We start from the raw sequence: 24,633 nt of genomic DNA on the forward strand, positions 1-24,633 counted from the left end.
TCACACTACAGAGCAACACCTTGCCTCAAACAAAAAAAAGTGTTCAAGAAACTGTACCCCCCCCCCCCCCCCCCCCACAGACACATTATAGAAATCTGGAAAGGTTATTCTTGTTGGCATTTCACTGGGCTTTGAAGTAGAGGTAAAAGCTCTCTCTGATTCTCAACATTGGGACAGAGATAAAAGGATTTCAACTTAAAGTAACACTGTCCACAATGATCTCAAAGTCGACTGTACTGGAGCATTGTGTAGGAGACGAGACTAGAAAGGCCAAAAGAATTACACGTAAAATTTAAAAAACTAAAGAGGCCAAGTGCTGTGGCTCATGCCTGTAATCCCAGCACTTTGGGAGGCTGAGGCGCGTGGATCACCTGAGGTCAGGAGTTTGAGACCAGCCTGACCAACATGGTAAAACCCTGTCTCTACTAGATATGCGAAAATTAGCTGGGCATGGTGGCACACGCCTGTAATCCCAGCTACTCAGGAGGATGAGACAGGAGAATCACTTGAACTCAGGAAGCAGAGGTTGCAGTGAGCCAAGATCGCGCCACTGCACTCCAGCCTGGGCAACAGAGCAAGACTCCTTCTCAAAAAACAAACAAAAAATCAACATTGTTTTCTACTCTTCTGCCACAATTACTCATTCAGAGTAAGTAGCTGTTTTCTAATGGTAATGTTATTTACTCACTAGGGTTTCCTCATGTGGCATACCTTAAGCTATGTGGTTCGCTGACACACACATAAACATACATACACACACACTCTCAGAAAGTGTCTTACTGCAAGTATCAAAAAAAAAGTGCGGCCAGTAATTCAGATCAGTGTTTTCCAGTCAGTAACCTTAATAACAGATTCACTATTAACATTCGATAACAAAGGAGACTGAAATATTATCTTGTCCTTCTGCATTTTGAATTTATACAACTGTTTGCTGATTAATAACTATGCTAAAGGAAAGTTTTTAAAGGAAATCTTATTCTGTCAAAGCTGAGTTTACTTTCACTTATTGCTTAATTTAACAACAACAAAAAAATGGATGTGTTTTTCTATGAGCTTATAATTAGTCAGCCATAGCTTTAACACATCCAGCTGGGAAATCTCAAGGACACAACAAGCTTTACATTTCAGATGGACCTGTGTCCCACTAAACCCTGCTTAGCTTAGGTTCTTCTGCTAATAGCTCTACTATTCAAGCCAAAGGCCACAGACTAGTATCTTTTCCATTTTCCTTTTCTCCTATCCAGTCACGTCAATGTTATCTCTCAGAAGATAAAAATTCAAGGCTGGGCACAGTGGTTCACACCTAATCCCAGCATTTTGGGAGCCCAAGGCTGGTGGATCGCCAGAGCTTAGGAGTCCGAGACCAGCCTGGGCAACAAAGTGAAACCCTGCCTCTACCAAAAATACAAAAAAATTAGCCAGACATGGTGGTGTGCACCTGTAATCCCAGATACTCAGGAGGCTGAGGTGGAAGGATCACTTGATCCTGGGAGGTAGAAGTTGCAGTGAGCCGAGATCACACCACTGCACTCCAACCTGGGGGACAGAGTGAGACCCTGCCTCAAAAAAAAAAAAAAAAGACAATTCAAATTCCATGCCTTTCTCTCCATCGTGACTGCCACAGCTCAATCATCCCTTTACTCCTTAAGCTTCCTTGAGTTTCTAATTGGTCTCCCTATTTCAGTCTTCACAACTGATCCTCTGTGCTTCCATCAGCATGTTACGATACAAAAATCCAAACTCACATCAAACTCTTGAAATGCCCTGGCATGCTATCAGACAAATCAATTGTCTCTGCTTTCACCATTAGGCTTCTGCCTATCTCTCCAACCCTTCACACTGTACTTCCTGGTCTTAACAGTATCAAACTCACTGTGGTTTTCACAGATTCCTTCTAGCCCCTACCACCACCTCTGCAGAGACTTTGCTGTTTGGCTGCAATGTCCCACTGCTTCTCAGCTGGAGTTTCCCAACTTAAAATTTGATTCAGCTGTCACTAGTTCTAGGCAATTTCCATGACAAATTTCTTTGAGGATCCCATGAAGTTATCTGTCTCCTTCAGCTACTGTAGCATTCTGGACAACATTTACCATCCTACTGGATATATTTCACATTGGTCTCCAGAACTGACTGAAAACTTCCTGAAGGCACGATACTACCTTTTTTTTTTTTTTAAATCTAAACCCACAACAATGTTTATGGACAACTGTATCTACATTAATACCAGGGACTGGTTAACCACTATCCATTATTAACAATAACCAACTCTTGACAACCAAAACCCAAAATAATGTCATTAAATAAGAGTTAATAGTTCAAGTGGTAGCTGAGCTCAAGGAAACTTAACCATCAGAGTGATCTCTCTGTCCAATCACATACTAGTTAAGGATGAATATCCATACCACGTTTTAGTGTGCAAATCAGCTGCTGTTTGGATTGCGGGAGCTCAGTCTTAAAAAGTGCTTCAAAGATTTTCAAAAGCCAACGTCAAGGAAATTATCTAGTGAAATGTGCACTGGACTCATTTTAATCTATGTGTATTTTTAAAGTAAATAGGCAAAGATCCCTATTAACTTTCTTGAAATAGCTTATTAGCAGTAATATCCCCTGCTATCTGTGTTCATGGGCTCCTATAGGGCAGGGATGCCATCATCGTTCTACTTCTAGCACACTCCAGGTACTAAATAAATGTAATGAAAAGATAACCAGTTCATCATCTAACTTCATGGATGAGTCATATGCGGAAGTGAATTGCCAAGTGACAGAGGCAGAAAGCAAGGTAAAGTTAATTAAGTTTCCTAAATATTAGTTTATTGTTTGCCTCCAACTCATTTCAGTGAGAAACTATTTTTAAGTGTGACCAATACATACTTTACTTATGTAGTGTATCAAGGAGACCAAAACTTAAGTGATCTCAAAAAGACTACCAATGTAAAATACATACCCTACATGGACATGACAGGTAAATAATGTGTCTTATTCTTGTGAGGGTGGTTACTGCTATAAACAAAGCCTATATCCTGAGAAGGGAGGGTCTTTGGGTTGCATGGTTTCACTTTTGTTTCATCTCTGGGTTATGCAATGTCCAGCATAAATGTGACACAACATGTTCAGCCTTGTTCTGTGTGGCCAGTTTTGATCACTTCAGAACTGTTTACCTCATCAGTGCATTATTTTAAGTTCTTTTCTTTTCTTCCCTGATGTTTAGCCATTATGGGGCCAAATAACTCCATAAGGTAGTTTAACAGGGGAAAACATCAAATAAGTTAGTATTGTTAGGGACTCTAGCAAGTCCTAGGATTAGGAAATGGGGTAAAAATTTAAAATTTAGATACCAGCACATTTAAATCATCCATGTCAACTTGGATTAATATATTATGGAAAATTGCAATCTGGATCTGTACTGTACATTCAACTTCTTTTTAAATCATAGATTCTGTGTACTATGCATTCTCCAGCATCCATATGGATAATTTTAATTTCTGTATCTTCAGCATCCATATGGATAATTTTAATGCTAATAGTCCCCACTGGGATGCCATTAACTTAAGAAATCATTTTTATTTTTATAGTACAAAGCAAATGAATGTATAGGCACATTTATTTCAATCAAGTCATAATCTGAACCTAAAATGCAAAGCAAAAGATTAACGTGCATTTAATACGTATTTCAAGTCTTTGTAACAGAGAAGAAAAATCATTACAAAATTAAGGTATGAGACATCAAGTCACTAATGATAGAGTTGATTAGACAATGGCTTCCATGTTCCATCTAATGACATGGAACAATGTACATTTGACAATTCAGCCTTAAAGGGTTAAGTAGAATAAACTTCAGGCAGCTCCTTACACTCAACTGCCTCAGTAACAAGACTCAAAGAATAGGTATTTTCCCTATCAATTACAATAGTTCAGTGCTAACACTTGTAGTTTCATATTGGATAAAAGCTAAGGAATGGGTCATCCTGAAAGATTGTAAAATACAAAACTTATTAGCTTCAAGAAGGATTAAACCTCTAAGAATTGGGACCCATTTCTGTTTATAGATAGAAATATTCAACAGAAAAACAAATTTCTAATTTTAAATTTCTGGCCCACATACTCAAAACAAATGACCTATACCTCATCAAGCTTTTATGAAAACTGATGGCATTACACACAAAATTCATCATCTCCCTAGCATGCCCAATGAAACAAAAAGAAGGTACAGAACACGTGATGAAAGTAGAAGAGACAGACTCAGATTTGTGCTAAAATCTAGGCCAAAGAAGCTGCAGATGCACACAGAGCAAGGCCAGCAAAGAATCTTCCACATATACTCTGGTTCATAAACCATCTGTTTGGGTTTGGGGACTTTTTATTCTTTAAGTCCAGTAGCCTATACTTCCTAAGAAATATGATTAAAAACTACATAACAGCAAAAATAATAAAATAGAATTACTTAGCTGAGGTATTTGGATTTATATTTAGAGGATGACAAAATGATATTTGACAAAGTATATAGTCTCCTTTAACTCAAAAAGGAAGACATGTTAATATAATTTATTATAAACTTCAGCCCCATCAGTCTTAAATGTTTTTGACTCTATGACTAAGTGTTAATTATGGACACTGTTATCCTAGAATACCACTTGATAGCCCTGCATTAATTCTGCTATACCAAAGACATACCTTTTTAAAATAAAATAAAATAAAATAAAATTAAATTAAATTAAATTAAATTAAATTAAATAAAGCAACCATTTACACTTACTAAGAAAAACAAAAATTTACTTCAAATTGTAGTATAGGCTTTTCAATCACAAAAAGAAAGAAAAGAACAGTGATCTGACAGTGGTCACATCCTGTGCAAAAAACTTGATACAAAAATGGTAGCACATGGTATCTGAGGTGCTTACATTACAGGAAAAAGGAAATACAGTAGCTGAAATATGGCACTCCTGGGAATCAACTTCTAAACCAAATAGAATGCCTTTGAAATGATTAAATTTATTTGTGTATTAGTAAGAAAGCCCCACCACCATAAATAGTACAATATTTAAAAATAAAAAAAAATATATCTATCTAAGATAGATAGTGTATTTATACTGTTAGACTTCTTTAAGTGCAGAAGGTGGTTCAGGTTTTGCCCTTTTTTTTAAATTAAATAACTGACCATATGCTTTATAAAGTTTCACTCAATCACAAAAGCCAATTATATCAAGGAATATGATCTCAAAGTTGCATAATTTCATGTGGGACTGCCAGCAGGTTAAAGTCTTAAGTCTTTAACATTAACGTTCATTTTTAGTCAATGAATAGTTAAAAAGTTCTGAAATCTTCATATCCTCTTGAACTTGCCCTTCTAAATGATCCTCAGACTGCAATTTCTAGTTTGCAAATAAAATAATGCAATATGCATCATACTTCAAGAAAAGATGATGATGTCGAACTAACATGCTTCTGGATCTTTTCCCTGCTCCTTTCAACCTTCTTTATAATTTCTGCCACTATGCACACTGATGAGGTGAGACCCAAAAGAAACAACAGATCTGCAAGAGAAAATAAGTTGGGTTTTACATTTCTTTGAAACTTACAGTTGCAAAGCTTAATAGCTTACATTTTTCTAGCATTTTACCACAATTTTTTTTTTTTTTTTTTGAGGCGGAGTCTTGCTCTGTTGCCCAGGCTGGAATGCAGTGGTGTGATCTCGGCTCACTGCAACCTCTGCCTCCCGGGTTCAAGCCATTCTCCTGCCTCAGCCTCCCAAGTGGCTGAGATTACAGGCATGTGCCATCATACCCAGCTAATTTTTGTATTTTTAGTAGAGATGGGGTTTCACCATTTTGGACAGGCTCGTCTCGAACTCCTAACCTCAAGTGATCTGCCTGCCTCAGCCTCCCAAAGTGTTGAGATTACTGGCATGAGCCATGGCGCCTGGCCACCACAGCTTTCAAATACATTGTTTCACAACTATTCCATAACGTAGGCACAATCACCCTCAGTTAAAAATAAGAAAAGAAAAAAAGATATTAAATGACTTATCCAAAGTCATATAACTAGGAAAGGCAGCAGCCAGAATTAGAACCTAAGTCCTCTGACCACTTTCCCTGAAACCTTATGTGGCTAGCCTTTATCAGTAACACCAACAAAAGGAGTTTTTTTATTTCATAGATCACACAGCCCTTTAAAAAAGTACTGTATCAACAGTAGTCGACACTTTGAATGAAAATGCCTATCTGAAGATTAAAAATTTGACATTAATATGTTCTATTTCAAAGCATAGAAGACTTGTCTTTACAATAGTATCCACACTATCTCAATTCTTATTTACTGCTTGGAAAATTGCAGATGTTTCCTTAAAATGCCATTTTTTAAAAAAAGAGGAAGCAATGTGAATATGGAATTAAAATACTGAAATTCAACTAGTTCAATTTCAAGGTAAATTTTAACTTGTAACAAAAAATACAGTGGCACTGTATAACTATTTTCATAAATACCCAAATTAAGAATTCAATAAAGGATAGCATTATTGTCAAATACATCATTCCTCACACTTACATAGGAAAACTGATTTTTAAATGCACTGTACTATACATATAATAAATGGTAACGTAAGAATAATGTGTAATTTCCAAATAATCTTTATAAAACATTCTACTATTTGGGTCAGACTGACATTTTGTGAAATTAGAATGTACAAACAAGAAAGAATAAGAAAGAATTATTCGTTTACTGAAAATTCTAACTTTAAAGAAGAGAGCAACTTGGTTTTCAGGGAGATTAAGTCTAGTTTTCTCTTCATACAAGATGGCAGAGTACATAAAAAGTTATAAACTATACAGCAGGTTTTGATTTGCTATATTTGAGAATCACATAATATGATTTTTATAACAATTGATAACCTATAAAAAAGCAAAAACCAAAACCCTGGATTCAGGTGAGTAATTCCCCTGAGCTTTCCCAAATGAAAAAATAGATTCCTTTTTCAAATCAAGTGATTTACTTATTTTGCTATTTTAAAAGAATTTTAAAATTAAAACGAACACATTAGAAAATATGATTTATCTAAAGTATATAAATGATAAAGATAACGTTTTCTTTACCCAGTATGCTTAGGCTCTCAGTCTGAAAAACCTTTTGAAGTGGAGGAAAGTAAATTACTAGTAATTGTCCCATGATGGATCCAAGAACTGCATAGCAAAACATTTTATTACTGCAGAGTCCAATCTCAAACACAGACTTGGTCTGTTGGCAGAGCAGAGAGTTCAATTATTACTCCTTGGTCACAGAAATAACTTCTTTATTATATTCACTTCTAATTTTTAATAAGCAGTATAACTTTATCACTGAATTCTACAGTGTCAATTCTATGAAATCTCTTAAATTGTACTATTGTTTTGGAATAATTCAGATGGAATAAGGGTAAATATTAAAGTAGCTTTTATTTTATTTATCAAGAAAGGGCTTGCTTAAAAAAAAGTGACATTATATAAATAAGACCATTTTTAACATCCCAAACATCAAGAAACTTTATTTCTATTTTGCTAAATCATTTCTTCTTTTAACATCCCAAACATCAAGAAACTTCTCTGTAGTTTGCTAAATCGTTTCTATCCATTCTCACTAAGGTAGATATCTAAAATCCTTTCTTGGAGAATGGACCTAATTATGTGTGTACTGAAAAAGTAAAACCACTTTTCATAAAAAAATAATTACAGCTTCTTCAAAAATTGGTCAATTAGTGAGAATTCACTGTACTCGGAAGTTCTAGCATGGCAAATGGTAATATAGTTAAGAATTCATAAAGTGCTTTAAAGCTGAAATGAATAGTCACGCCTCAAATGAAACTAGTTTTTAAGGACAATACGCTCTAAAAAAGTACCACAAAGCTCTAGCCCATTATTTTCTATCAAAACACTTAGACCAAGCAGCAGCAGTCACATCTTAAGATACAACAAGGGAAGAAAAGCAAAATTAAAATGTCCTAAGCTTTGACACAATGACAGGAGTGATGGGAAAAAAATTGGCACAAAACTGCTATTGTACTCCTAGCAATACTGTCTTCTAAGATGAGATTAATAAAATCTCAACAGAACCTATGAGGTTTGTTCTATGCTCAGATAATGTTAACCATGATCTATCTTATAGCTATAGCCAGCTAAACCCAGACGACAACACCTGTGAATTATTAATACTTTTATGTTCTAGTCAGACATAAAGCTTACCTCCCGCAAATGCCCCATCCTCATTGTGACCAATGGCACATGTTTATAAGAAGGCTATGTCTGGGGCTGCAATTGGTGGTTACAAAATTAAGCAAAGCTTAAAACCCATAATCTTTGCCTACTTATTAGAAAGCAGTCTACTCAAGTGAGTCAATCAAGTCAATCAACTAAGATCACCTAAACATACCTGGGATCTGGAACTTAGTGCATTGAACATGTCAAAAAACACAAAGCATGTGAAGGTCATTGTTGTGTCTCGAGGTGTAATCACATTGTCTCGTAGCTGTCAAGAGGTAATAACGAAATTACTTTTCAGTGGCTGAATTTAATGGATAAATAACATGCTTTTTAAAAAATATAAATATTTTCTTTCTATTAGGAAGAAATAGCTTTAGCCTAACATACGAAACGTAAAAGCTACCCAAATTTCCTATAAATCACCTAGCGAATAGTTGTAATCTACATAATAAAAAGTAAAAAAAAAAATTCATGAACTATATATTAGATATTAAAATACTGTTATTTAAAAATAAAGTGGTTGTATGATTTTAAGACTCAGGTTTTCAAAATTCTCTCTAAATTTTCATTTCTTTTTATTGTATCTGATACTTCTCTGCAGATTTATTCTAATACATGAATCAATAATTTTATTTATCCATAAAGATGGAAATCAAACTCTTTTAAAATGTTCTTATCATATTTTTCACTAAAAGAGGCTCCCTTAACTTCCCAGCCTTCTGGGTCACCCATCAAAATAACTAGGAATCCTATTATATATATAGAATTCATGTTAATATAGCAGCTTGGCCAGTGAATATACCTCACGCCAGAAGACAAACAAAGTCCCACAAACAATGATTATTGATGAAACAAGTATTTTAAGTATCAAGTTTTTAGTCAAAATGCTGTCTTTCCAGTTGCGAGGAGGTTTACGAATGACATCTTTATCCACTGGTTCTACTCCAAGGCTTAAAAACAAACAGAAAAATAAATTACTTTCAAGTTTTAAGGTTTGGATTTGTTACTTTCACAACCTCACTAACCTCAATTATTCAGCAAATTAAATGCTTTCTTATGGAAACAAAATGTTGAATCATAAAGAAAACCTTGGCTATGATTATACAAAAGTAACACTGATTTTGTCACTTTTTCTCTCCTCTTTAACTTATTTGTCTGGCACAATTTGACGGGGGATAGATAATCAACTTTCAAAAAACCATCCAATTCATTTACACGTAAGTTTACCTCAAATACGGTGTGAAATACATGACCTACCAACTGAATTTTGAAGTATCTTTCATATAAAGAGGTTTTGACTGGGATTATTTGCTGGAGTGGCCAAATGACATCTATCACTCAACTACTCCATTAGCATTAAATTTTTTTAAAAAGTTATGACACTCAGGTCCTCTAATATTTTCCCAAAGTCTCTAAAACTGACAACAGCAGAACCTAGATAATAACACTGAACCCAGAAATTTCTCCATTATATCCAATTTTTGAAATAAAAGGCTTACTTCCTGAGGACAGGGATAGCACCTATTCCTGATCTATTCTCAACCTTACGCTAGGCATCTAACAGTGGAAAGGCTCAGATCTACACTGCATGCACACTCAAAAAGAATAAATAAAATACGCACATCACACAATTTATAATATAAATGTAAAAACATTTGCTGCAAAGTTTTCCAAAACTGTCCATAAATCAAGTTTTAAAACTTAATTATCAGGGTAGCACACATTCCTTGTTTTTCCAGCTCATGCAATAAAAAACTCGTACCTCTGGGCTGGGGGTCCATCCATAATAATATTGATCCACAAAATCTGCATGGCATTGAGAGGATTAGGAAAGTTCATTAATGTAGCCAATGAGATTAAAGTTAATGCTGCTATACTCCTGTTGAAAAAGAGAGTCATTTAAAAATATCAGCATAGTAAATCTGTTGATTCTATGATACCACTTAAAAATTTCACTACTACTATGGTTTTAAAGGAAGACTGTAAACTATTCTTCATTCATGTGGACATTTTAAAGCTAATAGTATTTTAACAAAGGATTTTCAAGATGTTTAGCCAACAGGAACAAATAAAGAATTTTTATATGTGCATGATAGTTTCAACAGTATTTCGGTAACCGTTTTTTGACTACACGATACCCATTCTACTTTTGGAAAAACATACCAAGAGGAAACAATGAGATGTGACTCATCCCTGATATCATGAGCTATTAAATAAATCACAAAGATTTATATATTTTGATGATATAGACATCTAATTGTTACATTTACAACCTATTTATCATGCCACTTTAAATTTCTGAATACAATAAATTTTCTTTTTGGAAAACTGACATATGAACAATGCTCAGAAATATAAGGCAGATAAGTTTCTAGGCATTCTGCTTAGGTTCTATTTTTCATATAATTTATCCAGAAGACCCATGGTGACAAATTCCTTGCAAACTTACGTGCTCAGCTGGAATCTAACGAAATTTTTAATGTTATTATAAATCCCTTTACCCTCTTCAATTGCAGACCTGAAATTTAAAAAATAAAGATGAAGTGAGAAAATATTATCATATAAAAATGTATCTATACTAAAACACTGTGGAGCTAACTTTGAAAATAAATTTCCAGCCGGGCACTGTGGCTCACGCCTGTAATCCCAGCACATTGGGAGGCCGAAGCTGGCAGATCACCTGAGGTCAGGAGTTCAGACCAGCCTGACCAACATGGCAAAACCCCATCTCTAATAAAAATACAAAAATTAGCTGGGTGTGGTGGCGCATGCCTGTAATCCCAGCTACTTGGGAGGCCGAGGCAGGAGAATCGCTTAAACCTGGGAGGCGGAGGTTGCAGTGAGCCGAGATCACACCACTGCACTCTAGCCCTGGCAACAAAGTGAGACTCTGTCTCAAACAAACAAACAAACAAACAAATAAATAAATAAAATTTCAACTAATACAACACATGTATCAATATGGAAACATTTATTTTAGCAAAGAATTAAAGTCAAGCCTAAGCTCTACCTGAACTAATTTGTCACAGTATTAAAATTCTTATTCTGAAGAAGATATTTCAACATTAAAATCATACATTGTCTCTCCCCACAAGAGAAAATACTTCACATTCATAATACATAAAATGATTTTTTGTTTTTGTTTTTGTTTTTGAGACAGGGTCTTGCTCTGCTTCCCAAGCTGGAGTGCAGTGGCACAATCTTAACTTACTGCACCTCGACCTTCCTGGCTCAAGCAATCCTCCCAACTCAGCCTCCAGAGTAGCTGAGACCACAGGCTCAAGTCACCACTCCCAGCTATTTTTTTTTTGTATTGTTTGGAGAGATGAGTTTTGACATGTTGCCTAGGCTGGTTTCGAACCCCTGGGCTCAAGTGATCCATCCACCTCAGCCTCCCAAAGTGCTGGCATTACAGCCATGAGATACCATGCCCAGCCATGATTATCTTCTTCACCTTCCTCTAAGCTCATTTTTCTTAGTGGTACAAAATGCAGAGTAAAGGTTTAAACTAATGTATGTCAGGAATCAAATGGCAATGATATATATAAGAATTATAGAATTTAAGCTACGTGGTGTTCCTACACATCAAGTAGATCACATGTTGCAGAGGAATTAGAGAACACAGTTTATAAGGATTCCTATAAATTCTCTCATTCATTTAGCTGAATCCAAGAAAATCTAGGCTTTTTAATCAACTTCCCGTTTCTTCTAAGAATTCTATATAATTCTAATAATGGAAAGAAAAAACTCGTATCTTTGCAAAAGCTTGGCAAACACTGTGAGTCCTGAGCTCCCAAATGTTTTGCTGTAGGCCAAATCAGAGTAATAAAACAGCCTGGAACATATAATTAGAATTTATCACTAAACTCAGGTCATCCAACAGGTGGCTACCAAAAATAAATAAATAAATAAATGGGATTCACATGATCCCCAATTGAACACTGTAAAACTGACACCACCATGTATTACACTGGAGTCTTAATTGGAAACTGTGGCTTACACAAATAAAGCTTTCTAAATTTAATAAATTATAACATTAAATGAGGGCAACATGAATAAATTACTGATATAAAAAAACAGGTATGGATGGAAACTTCATAATTTTCAATATTTATTATAAGGCCCAAAAAAGAGCCATGCATATGCATAATTCTAACTACTTGAATTTAACATAAAGGCCATTACTATACCATCATATTAGTGCCCAGAAAAAGGTGACATGTGGCTGGCACTTGGCAAATATTTCTTAAATGAGAGTCCTGCCATTTACTATGTCTGTTCCAGCCACACAAATCATTTTCTTCAGAACTATACAACAGACCATAAAATAGGATAATTACCCTAGAAAAATGGTTTAGTTTACCTAATTTTTAAATACTAATTCTTTTCCAGTTGAATTCTCTAGGGGTGGGAGACAGGAAAGGATAGGGGAAGATTCTCTGATAGGCATTCACTGAAATAAAGCTTACATTATGGTTTGAAAATCATCATCCACTAGGATCATGTCTGCTGCCTCTTTGCAAACATCTGTACCAGTCTGGCCCATCGCAACTCCAATGTCTGCAGCCTTCAGAGCAACTGCATCATTTACTCCATCTCCTGTCATGGCTACAACTGAACCGTTCTTCTGCAGCGACTACAGTGGAGCAGAGGACAGGGGAGAGGAAGGAATTCTGATAAAAATGTTGCTTCCATACAAAGCAATAAACAAATTCTCCCTAATTATTTTTCACATAATTAAGATTAGAAATAATATAGACCACCCATTTTTCAACAAACTTCAACAAATGGAGATTTCAGTAAGATAAAGCTTAGAAAAAGTTGCTACTAATATTTCCATCTGTGAGAACTGTATCCCTAAATTCTGTTCTTCAAACAACTATACAATGATTCTCAACCAGGGGCAATTTTATCTCCCAGGGGACATGTGACAATGTTTGGAGATGTTTCTGAGTGTCGTGATTTGGGGGATGTCACTGGCATCTAATGGGAAGGGGCTAAGGATGCTGCTAAACATTCTATAACACACGAGGCAGCCCTTCACAACAAGGAATTATCTAGTCCAAAATGTCAACGGTGCCAACGTTGAGAAACTCTGAACTACACAATGGCTGGTTATCATGATTAATAACTTAAGACCATTAACTACTGGATACTATATCAGTTGCTTTATATATAATTGACTAATATAAATAATCATAGCCTTTTAAGTATTGTTCACACTATCACAACACTATTTCCTTGCTGTATTTATTTAGTTTCTAACTTATTACCGCTATTCACACTGGGAAGACTTGGCTATGGACCCTAGTTAGAACATTCTTTTATACTGTCTGTTTAAAGAAAGCTACATTTGCAGATACTTCGTTCAAGTTTTCTTCTATATCTTATGCCAACTAAATTCTCTATTAGTGTTTCTATGTCAAGCTATTACAAAAACAAACACTGTTTTGCTTCACAGTATTTCTGACCTTGATGCTCTACTTCCTGTAATGCAAACATAACAAAAGTAAAGTAGCAGCATTTTGTATACAGAAATAAAACAATCTGATTCTTAGACACTCACCTTAATAATTTTCATCTTGTGCCTTGGGCTAGCTCTGTAAAATACTGCAACCTGTTAAAATACAAGATACACTAAAAATTTTCAATATTAAGATTTCCACAGAATAACCCATGCATTCATAACTAATGATGAAAAACTCATCAATTTAAGCTGTATTTAATTTGCCACTGAGATCAAGCTTAAGCAATATGCCATATGTTTGTTAAGACATTCATTTGATATGGTCATTTCGATCTTTACCAAAGGTACCACAGGAAATACACAATCTAAACAAGTCATCCAATTTATACCATTATGTGTAAACTCTGGAGAGAAAACAGCCTTATTCTTGAAATGTTCCAGAGACAAAAAAAGGAAAAATTCTCTTGCGTCTGTTTCCTACAACACTCGCATACAACTAAAATAGCCTTTTCCCTTTGTTCTGTCTTCAGGAGCAATAAAGAACAGCTGCTTCTCAATGTCTGTAGAGCCATTTTTTAGTGTCAAGTGTCTGCTCATTCCCTTTTACTCAGGTTAACTCATTAGCCTCTCTTCCACTGTACCTCTAAATTGCTTATATGATTTTATCTCTCCAAAATACGTATTTAATCCTTTTTTCTGACCCCATCTCCTGATCTCCTGAAATCCTTTCACTGTGTCCCAACAAATCTCCTGTATTTTTTACTCTTTTTCACTTTGCTCTAACCTAGTGTTTCCACAAAACACTGCCATCCCTATAACCTCCTCAAATAGTACCACCGGAGGAGCGTAGAGGTAGAGCATGGTATCCTCTATTCTCCCTTCATAAAACCTCAATTCTGAATGTCAGATGAGACTGTCACTCACTAACTGTAGGCATTCACTGCTCCAGAGTTCACAACCCCTCATTTCACAATGATTTTTAACTTCTGCCTCACTGTCATGTCACTCTCTCCAACAATATTTACAAGTTATGGTGATTTCAATACACATAATACACCATTCTCTTTCCCACTCTCCTAGAGGATTAGTTCATATTACTTTTCTCTCCTCATACCTCCAATCTATCCCCTTTCTCTAGCCTCCTTCTCAGCTGACCACCTTGCTTCCTACTTTGGAGAAATCAGAATCAGAAGAGAATTTCCACAATTCCCCCAACTCAGTATCTGTATCCAGGAACTAAACTGCTCTGGTTTTACTACAATGAACTGAATAGGCATCTACTGCAGGTCAAAGATTCTACCTTCCTTACCTATTAAGATCATTACTCCAGAAATTCTCCTCCCTCCTGTGCCAAAATGTTTTCCTCACTGCTACATCTTAACCATCAGTATACAAAAACATGTTGTCCCTTCCATATAAAAAAAGAAAACCACTTCTCTTCCCTTCCCATTTCAGCTGCCACCTTTTCCTTTCTTTTCTTTATTGTTATTATTATTATAATATACATATATATTTTTTGAGATGGAGTCTCGCTCTGTCGCCCAGGCTGGAGTGCAGTGGCGCGATCTCAGCTCACTGCAATTCCGCCTCCCGAGTTCATGCCACTCTCCTGCCTCAGCCTCCCAAGTAGCTGGGACCACAGGCGCCTGCCGCCACGCCCGGCTAATTTTTTGCATTTTTAGTAGAGACGGGGTTTCATCTTGTTAGCCGGGATGGTCTCGATCTCCTGACCTCGTGATCCGCCCGTCTCGGCCTCCGAAAGTGCTGGGATTACAGGCGTGAGCCACCGCGCCCGGCCTATCATTATTTTTTAATGGAAGAAGAAACATGTTTGTATACTGATGGTAAAGTGCAGCAGCAAGGAAAAAATTTTGATACAGGAACAGGGAGGATTTTTGGAGCAGAGTTCCTTAGAAAGTTCCTACACTTGCTGTCTCCCATTCTCTCTGAATCCATCCCATGATCATACTGTTATCACAACTGCACTGAAACACGATTCATGACTTTCAAAGACCCTCACCACCACCACCACATTGCTAATGCCTACAGTCATTTCTCATCTGACTTAACCTCTCCGCCACACCCTAACATAGATGATTAGTCCCTCCTGAAACACCATCTTCCCTTGGCTTCCACCACCACCAACACTGGTCTTCCTCCTACCTTTTTGGCTGTTCCTCTTGTACAGAATTCTCCTGATCTCTCTTGATGTCTAGATGTTGGAGCACCCCAGGGCTCAGTTCCTTTCTCTATAAGAGGTCTCAGAATTCCCTACGCCTCAGGTGAGCATACCCAGGCACATGGCTTTGGATTTTACTTACACGCATTTATTTGAATGCATTTTTATCTCAAGCCCAGACATTTCTTCTGAAATCCAGATCAGCAAAACTAATTCCCATCCCTACTCCACATCTCCTCAGATGTCTCAATCTTGCTCCTTCCTATCCTCTGTTAATGAAAAGTACATATGTGCAGTTGCTGAGGCTCCAAATTTGGGGAGCCATCCTTAATTCCTCCATTTTTCTTATGCGCCAACAAGCAGTTTGACAGCGAATCTTGTTGACTCCACTCACAAATATATCCAGAATTCAACCACCTTACTCCACAACCATTGCCAACACTCTGGGCCAATACCTCCAAAGTGACTTTCTTATTTCTGCCCTAGTTTCCCCCAATTTGCAACACAGTAGCCAAAGTGGCACTGTTAATACAGAAGTGAGATCACGTGTCTTCTCAAAACCCTCAAATGATTTCACATCTCTCTCAGAACAAATGCCGAAGTCCTTTATCATCTACCGGGTCCCTCAAGAAATGCACATCTCACGGCACTCCTATCATTAGTCTTTTCCTGACTGAACTACATTGGCCTCCTGATTGTTCCTCACACATGCCAGGCACACTCACTTCCAGCCTTTGCCCTTGTCTGGAATGCTCTTTCTTCAGATATAACATGGGTCCCCTTTCTGTCAAATAGTACCTTCTCAGTGAGGCCCTCCCTAGTCATACTATCTAAAAATTTCAATCTCCCTCTCTAATCATTCAAATTTTGCCTTTTTTTGGGGGGGGTGGGGAGGGTGCTCTTAAGCACTTATTTAACATAATATATATCCATTTATCTTCTAAGACTCAAGAAGTCAGAGATTTTTGTCCTATACCAACGGTGCTCTATAAAGACAAATAAAATGAATGAACAACTGAATATATCTCAGTACTACCATAAAGACTGTTCCCTGGTTCTCTCCTTTTAATAAAGGTCTAAATAAAAAAAGGTATTATTTCCTTAAACAAAAGACTCTGCTGGACTGTAATATCACATTACTGATTATCCCTAGGCAATCCAAATATCATGAATCACATAATTTATATTTGGGAAATCTCCTCCTTTCTTTCAAAAAAGTTCAAAAATCCATTCAGAAACTCTTCACTGTGTCTTTAAAAAAGACTCAGTTACATATATATCCAAAACATACTGGTAACCTTCTAAGTGAAAACTCTAATTACTGCAGAAATTAATCATGTAGCACACAGCACTGAAATATAACAAGTGTTTGCCAAAGCTGCAAAATAAATCTGTTAGCGAATGAAAGGTCTTGACTGTGAGTTGTCCATGTACTTGGTGTGTTGAACAAAGAATTGAACCAAACACACAAAGGAATAAAAGAATGAAGCAACGAAAGCACAAACTTATTGAAGCAAAAGTACACTCCACAGAGCAGAAATGGGCTCGAGCAAGTGGCTCATGAATCCCAACTACAATGTTCTTCAGGGATTTTTGGGGTTTTTTTTGTTTGTTTGTTTGTTTTGAGGTGGAGTTTCACTCTTGCTGCCCAGGCTGGAGTGCAATGGCGCGATCTCGGCTCATCACAACCTCCTCTTCCCGAGTTCAAGCGATTCTCCTGCCTCAGCCTCCCAAGTAGCTGGGATTACAGGCACAAGCCGTACCATGCCCGGCTAATTTTGTATTTTTTAGTAGAGACGGGTTTTCTCCATGTTGGTCAGGCTGGTCCCAAACTCCCAACCTCAGGTGGTCTGCCCCCCTTGGCCTCCCACAGTGCATTACAGGCGTGAGCCACCGTGCCGAGCCATTTTTTTGTTTTTTTGAGACGTAGTCTCGCTCTGTCACCCAGGCTGGAGTGCAGTAGTGCGATCTCAGCTCACTGCAACCTCCGCCTCCTGAGTTCAAGCAATTCTCTGCCTCAGCCTCCTGAGTAGCTGGGATTACAGGTGCCCACCACCATACCCAGCTAATTTTTGTATTTTTAGTAGAGACAGGGTTTTACCATCTTGGCCAGGCTGGTCTTGAACTCCTGACCTCATGATCCACCGGCCTTGGCCTCCCAAAGTGCTGCGATTACAGGTGTGAGCCACCATGCCCGGCCTAGGGTTTTTACTAAGTTAAAAGAATTTGGTAACACTCCTAGGTGCCCTTTAGAGGCCTCCAATTGATTACACCCTATGAAAGATTAGCCTGTGACCAATCAGAGACTGAAGTGGAGACTTGGTTCCCAGCCAATCAGAGGCTGAAGTGGAGACTTCTGTCTTGTTATCACAGGAGTAAAGATGTGGCCTACATACCTAGAACTGGCTGCACCTACTGTCCTTTTACTCATCTTGCCTAGAACTGGCTGCACCTACTGTTCTTTTACTTACACGTTCACCCTTGAGTACCCTAATTCTCTATTCTCCTGCCTCATTTCTCCCTGAGAGACATGATCCCCAGAAATCTTTATGGAAGGCAGAGGCACTGAGGATCAATTTTCTGTAGCTGCTTCTTGCTGGTCATGGGTGTCATCCCTGCCTATTGGGGATCATGGCTGTCCTGAGGTTAGGTGGATATCCGTGGGTTGCAGTGAGCCTTGTACTTGGTGGTAAAAGGTGCAGCTGGCTTGATCCAGTTGTGACAGTTGGGTACTTTGGCCTGATTTTAGATTTGGACAAAGAGATAAAAATCATCAAAGAGAGTAGAACAAGGCCACATATTTTCAGAAGCAATCTACAAGGGGTATTTTTCTCTTCTTATGAGTCCTCCTTTTCAGTGTCACATTTGTGGTCAGCACTCACAGTTCTTTTGATGGAGATTAATAGACAAGATGTACTAGGGAAAGGAAGTTATAAAAAAAAAAAAGGAAAATATTAAAGGAGAAGTTAATGGAAAAGATCCGTCTTGCATTAGAATAACCTACTGAAGATCCTCAAATCTTCTAGGACAGATTAAAGAAAACTAATGCACTGAAGAAAAAACAAGTGATTGAAATAAAGATTTACAACCTATTAAAAATTAGACAATATATGAATTGGAATAACAATATGGGGACTTGGTGAATATATTCAGCAGAAATATAAATGGAAGTAATGCTGTAAAAATCAGACAAAGAAGAATGAAAGAGGATGACCACTTCTATCAATGAATCAATGGAAAATGTAGAACCCACTAGAAAAAGTCACAAATGGAAAACACTGAGAATTCCCAGATGACTTAATAAACAAGCAAAACTGAGTTTCAGTACTACTTTTTAATTGGCTCTAGGTCAAAGTACACAGCAACACTCCATATTCCAAAAGGAGAATGAAATGTGTTCTAAAGAATTATGAAAAAGGATGGCTGAAAAATATTTTAATGAGGGGCAGAATTAATATGATTCTAGTACATGGGGGAAAACCTCAACAAGCTAGTGATTTAGAACAAAAGGTCTGTTTTATTTGTAACAATAATAAGAGTTATTCAAACCAATGTAAAGCAAAAGTAGCAAACTGTGAGTGCAGTGGCTTATGCCTGTAATCCCAACACTTTGAGAGGCCAAGGTAGGAGGATCACTTGGGCCCAGGAGTTTGAGACCAACCTGGGCAACATACCAAGACCCCATCTCTACAAAAAAATAACAAAATTACCTAGGCATGGTGGCACATGCCAGTAGTCCCAGCTACTCCGGAGACTGAGTCATGAGGGATCACCTGAACTGGGGAGATCACCTGAACCCAGGAGTTTGAGGTTGCAATGAGCTATGGTCACACTACTACACTCTAGCCTGGTCAACAAAGCAAAAGACTCTGTCTCAAAAAATAAACAAAGGAAAGCAGAAGATGAGGCTAGGTGCAGTGGCTAATGCCTATAATCCCAGCACTTTGGGAGGCTGAGGTGGGAGCATCACTTGAGCCCAGGAATTCAAGACCAACCTGGGAAACACATGGTGAGACTCCATTTCTACAAATCCTTTCTTTCAAAAAAGTTTAAAAATCCATTCAGAAATTAATTTTTTTTCTGTTTTTTTTTTTTTTTAATTATCCAAGCATAGTGGTGAGCGCCTATAGTTCCAGCTACTTGGGAGGCTAAGGCAGAAGATAGCTTGAGCCCAGGAATTCAAGGCAGCAGTGAGCTATGATCATGCCACAGCACTCCAGTCTGAGCAACAAAGCAAGACACCATCTCCAAAAAAACAAAACAAAATAAAATAATTAAAAAGCTGAAAACCAAATAAACATATTGGCTGTAAGAGGGTTACATGAACACAAAATGAAGTAGGAAAAAAGACAAAATGAGGGTGGGGCAGTCCTGCTAACCAATGAGACAAAAAATTAACTAATAATATTTAGAGTAAAGACTTAGGTATTCAAAACATACAAAATACCTGGGAGGGAGGGCTGGTATTTATAGAATTCCACTTTAAAGTAGGATGAATTTAAGCAATTCAATGAGCTTCTGACAGGGCTTAGGTCTTACTTTGTTTTAGTCTCCTTGGAATAGCATCAGGATATCTGCTATAATTAATGCACACCCACTCTACTTGGGAAATCCCGACAATGTGATTTGTCCAGGCTGATGATGTAATTTGTAATTAGTTTCTTTCTTCTCTAAATACCTTTAGGTTGGTTTACAGAGTTCACCATAATTTTTATAAGACAGCCAGAAGACGAACTGAACAAAGCAAATAAAATGAAAGTTTCACCACATTTAGTATCTCTGAGAAGTTAAGCGAAAGTCTAATGGCAAAATGTTTAAGTAACTGCAGATTTCACATACATTTACTAATACTCTGTCCCAATACCACTAAAAAAAATCCAATATAGGATTTATTCAGAAATAAACATCAGGAAGAGATTACCAGGATAGTATGTGCACACACACACACACACACACACACAGCCCTATTCAAATATATAAACACCTTCCCCACCCTAAAAACAAAGCAAACATCCACACTGCCCCAATTCTCTGGGTGACAGTGATCCCAACAGTGATCTACGATCTCAACATATTGGGATCATAATCTTGAAAGATACAATACCAAATGCCATAATACCAAATGCTGAAATCCCTAAAGATCAAAATCCCTAAAGTCTAAACTCCTCAGCCGGGCCCGGTGGCTCATGCCTGTAATCCCAGCACTTTGGGAGGATGAGGCAGGCAGATCACGAGGTCAAGAGATCGAGACCATCCTGGCTAACATGGTGAAACATCATCTCTATTAAAAATACAAAAAATTAGCCGGGCGTGGTAGCGGGCGCCTGTAGTCCCAGCTACTCGGGAGGCTGAGGCAGGAGAATGGCTTGAACCCGGGAGGCGCAGCTTGCAGTGAGCCAAGATCGCGCCACTGCACTCCAGCCTGGGCGATAGAGCGAGACTCTGTCTCAAAAACAAAACAAAAACAACAACAAAGTCTAAACTCCTGAAAATCACAATCACAGGATAGGAAAATTTAATAGAGAATGTTCATGTTAGTGTACATCGAATCACAGAATTTCAAAAAGAGCAGTGCCACGTAGAAAATGAATATGAACATACTCTGATAGCCATGTTCTTAAAGAAAAAAAAGCAATTATTCATCATGCTGCAAGACTTCAAAATATAGTTAATGATCGTGAAGGTCAGCCAGCTTTTATGGACTATCTCCATGCAACTGTCCATCATCTATCTCTGTAATATAATTTTCCATGTCATAATTTCTTTTTAGGTTTTTTTGTTCTTCTTGTTATTTTTTTTTTTCCTTCGGGGGGGAGGTGGGCAGACAGAGTCTTGCTCTGTCACCCAGGCTGGAGTACACTGGTGCGATCTCAGCTCACCACAACCTCTGCCTCCCGGGTTCACGCGATTCTCCTGCCTCAGTCTCCTGAGTAGCTGGGATTATAGGCGCTCACCACCACGCCCAGCTAATTTTTGTATTTTTAGTAGAGATGGGGTTTCGCCATGTTGGCCAGGCTGGTCTCGAACTCCTGACCTCAGGCGATCCATCTGCCTCAGCCTCCCAAAGTGCTGGGATTACAGGTGTGAGCCACCATCCCCCGCCATTGTTTTTCTTTTTTTAGTTTCATTTTCCACTATTTTAAATTGTCACCATTATTTTTTACAATTTGCTATGCTGTGTATTTCACCTCTGCATCATTTCCAACACTGGAAGCATAAGTTATAGAGACTTACAGGGTTCTAATTTGTTTTATGCATGTTTTACAAATTTGACTTCACAAAAGTGCATGATCACAATGTTGACTTTGTATGTAAGCATTGTACATGTATGTAAAAATGTTGAAACTTCCTCAATAAATGAACAGATGTCCTTTTCATACATCTGCATTTGTGAAAGATAAAAATGATCCACAGTTATAAAGTGGGGTGCACACAATTAGCAACCATAGTGATAGGTGTTTATGCATTTCCCTTATGACCTATTTCTTTATAAATACAGTTCATATGCTCATAACAGTCCTATGTTATATCTGTCTGTCATATACTATGCCTGAGTGTTTATGCTTGCAAATGCTTGCAAAACTGTGTAGGTTATTTATTATTGCTTATTTTGTATAAAGTGACCAATGGAGCATTTTCATGTTTTTATGTTTCTCAAATAAATTCCTTCTTAAAAATGTAAATGATTTTATTTTAAAATTATTTTTTCCAGAATTAGATTTTTAGGATTTTGATCTTTGGGGACTGTGGTTTTTCAGGATTTTAAGACTTTAAGGATTTCAATCTTTCAGGATTTCAACATTCGAAATTACATCTTTCAGGACTATGATTGGCTCTCTCTGAAAACAGCATTCGTGAGTGATTAGAAGTTCAGAAAGAAAAAATATGGATAAGCAAAATAGTGTATTTCTATTAGTAACAACATCCAAAATCTAACCACTTGCTAGAGGATGAGGGAAGTGGGACTGGAGGTCTAGGGACTTAATGCTACTATATGAAGCATAGTTTATGGAAATATAAACAGAAACCTTTCCAGAGAACAATTCAGCAATATATGTTAAGGGCCTTACAAATGTGTTGAACACTAGTCCAATCATTTCACATGTAGGAATTTAGTGTATAAAAATAAACAGAGATGTATATGGATAAGGGCAGTGGTAAAAAATAGTAACAATAATAATAATAATCAGAGATGGGTACATCTTAGGTTCAATAATATTCAAAGAAACAGCAAACAACAGATGAACTCTGGAGCATACAGACCTGGATTCCACTTCCAATGCCAACACCACTACTTACTAGCTCTGAGACATCAGTCAAGTCTCCCAAGTACTCTGGGCCTCAATTTCCTCATCCACAAAAATGGAACTGCCTGTTTCTTAAAAAACTAAATACACTCTTACCATATGATCTGATTCAGCAATTGTGCTCCTTAGTATGTAGCGAAATGAGTTGAAAACTTATGTCTACACAAAAACCTGTATATGAATGTTTAGAGCAACTTTATGTATAACTGGCAAACCTGGAAGCAATTAAGATGCCCTTCAAAAGGTGAAGTGATAAACTGTGGCACTTTCATACAATGGAATATTATTTAGTGCTCACAAGAAATGAGCTACTAAGCCAGGAAAAGACATGGTGGAACCTTACATGCATATTGCTTAGTGAAAAAAACCCAGTCTGAGAAGGCTACATACATTATTATTACAACCATACACATTCTGGAAAAGGCAAAACTCTAGAGACAGTAAAAAGATCAGTGGTTGTCAAGGATTTGAGGGGAGTGGGGAGGGATGAAAACGTCAAACACAGGGATTTTCAGGGCAATGAAACTACTCTGTATGAAATTATAATGGAGCGAGACTCCATCTCAAAAAAAAAAAAAAAGAAATTGTAATGGTGGATATATGTCATTATGTATTTGTCAAAACCCCTAGAAAGGTACAACACAAAAAGTAAACCTTAGTGTAAACCATGAAATAAAATACAACTGTATCAATATTAGCTCATTAATTGCAATAAATATACTACAGTAAAGCAGTCTATTAATATGAAGGGGAACTGTCTAGGAGTAGAGGGTAGAGATGGGGTAGGAATGCAGAACTGTGTTATCTGCTCAATTATTCTATCAATCTAACACTGCTAAGAAATAAGGCTTATTAATTATTAGAATTTTTGAAGTGGTGCTGCCTATCTTTTATAAGGTAGCTAAAAGAAGTAAATTAGATAATGTAGGTAATACATGCAATTGGCAGATAGTAAATGGTTGCTATTGTCATTATCCTTAAAGGAACACTTACAGTAGTAAAAAGAATAGAAGCTCAAATTTCAACAGGAAAATGGTTATGTAACCATATATATATATATGCTGTGCATTTATACACACATACACATGGTATACTCAAAATACTGTACAGCAATTAAAAACATGTTTTCTAATAATAACTGACTTCAGAAATGCCAAAGTTATGTAAAATGAATGTTCAGAATTATAACAGTATAAAGTAGCAACCAGGTTTTGTTAAACATATTTTTTTTAAGTCATAATAGGTTAACTTATTATGGATACTCTGTGGATGCATAACCTAAGTGTGGGTTAGATTACAGACAACTTCTATTGTAGCTCTTACTTTTCTATACCATTTTATTTTTCTATGTTGAACATAAACTACTAATGAATAAATTTCCTAATCAAAAAAGTATAGACATACCTTACCTTAAGATGCAGAAATAATTTAAGAAAATTCCATATTCCAAATATA

At 37.0% G+C, this 24,633-nt stretch overlaps 1 protein-coding gene across 6 annotated transcripts in view; it reads right to left on the reverse strand.

Annotated features, from left to right (window-relative positions):
- Nucleotides 1-24,633, reverse strand: part of ATP2C1 (ATPase secretory pathway Ca2+ transporting 1) — a 164,755-nt gene that overhangs the window by 9,970 nt on the left and 130,152 nt on the right. For 3 of the 6 annotated variants that reach the window (XM_017955901.2, XM_017955903.2, XM_003895119.4), the window contains 8 exons: nucleotides 13,792-13,842; nucleotides 12,695-12,861; nucleotides 10,675-10,743; nucleotides 9,988-10,104; nucleotides 9,028-9,175; nucleotides 8,395-8,490; nucleotides 7,086-7,227; nucleotides 5,407-5,531 (listed from right to left, as the gene is read on the reverse strand). In XM_017955901.2, the coding sequence (XP_017811390.1) occupies nucleotides 5,407-5,531; nucleotides 7,086-7,227; nucleotides 8,395-8,490; nucleotides 9,028-9,175; nucleotides 9,988-10,104; nucleotides 10,675-10,743; nucleotides 12,695-12,861; nucleotides 13,792-13,842 (915 nt within the window). The remainder of the gene's footprint in view (nucleotides 1-5,406; nucleotides 5,532-7,085; nucleotides 7,228-8,394; nucleotides 8,491-9,027; nucleotides 9,176-9,987; nucleotides 10,105-10,674; nucleotides 10,744-12,694; nucleotides 12,862-13,791; nucleotides 13,843-24,633) is intronic. The other 3 variants (XM_017955904.2, XM_003895120.4, XM_017955902.2) reach the window with 1 other exon arrangement.

Source organism: Papio anubis, chromosome 2 (assembly GCF_008728515.1).
Source record: "Papio anubis isolate 15944 chromosome 2, Panubis1.0, whole genome shotgun sequence".
Lineage (NCBI taxonomy): Eukaryota > Metazoa > Chordata > Mammalia > Primates > Cercopithecidae > Papio > Papio anubis.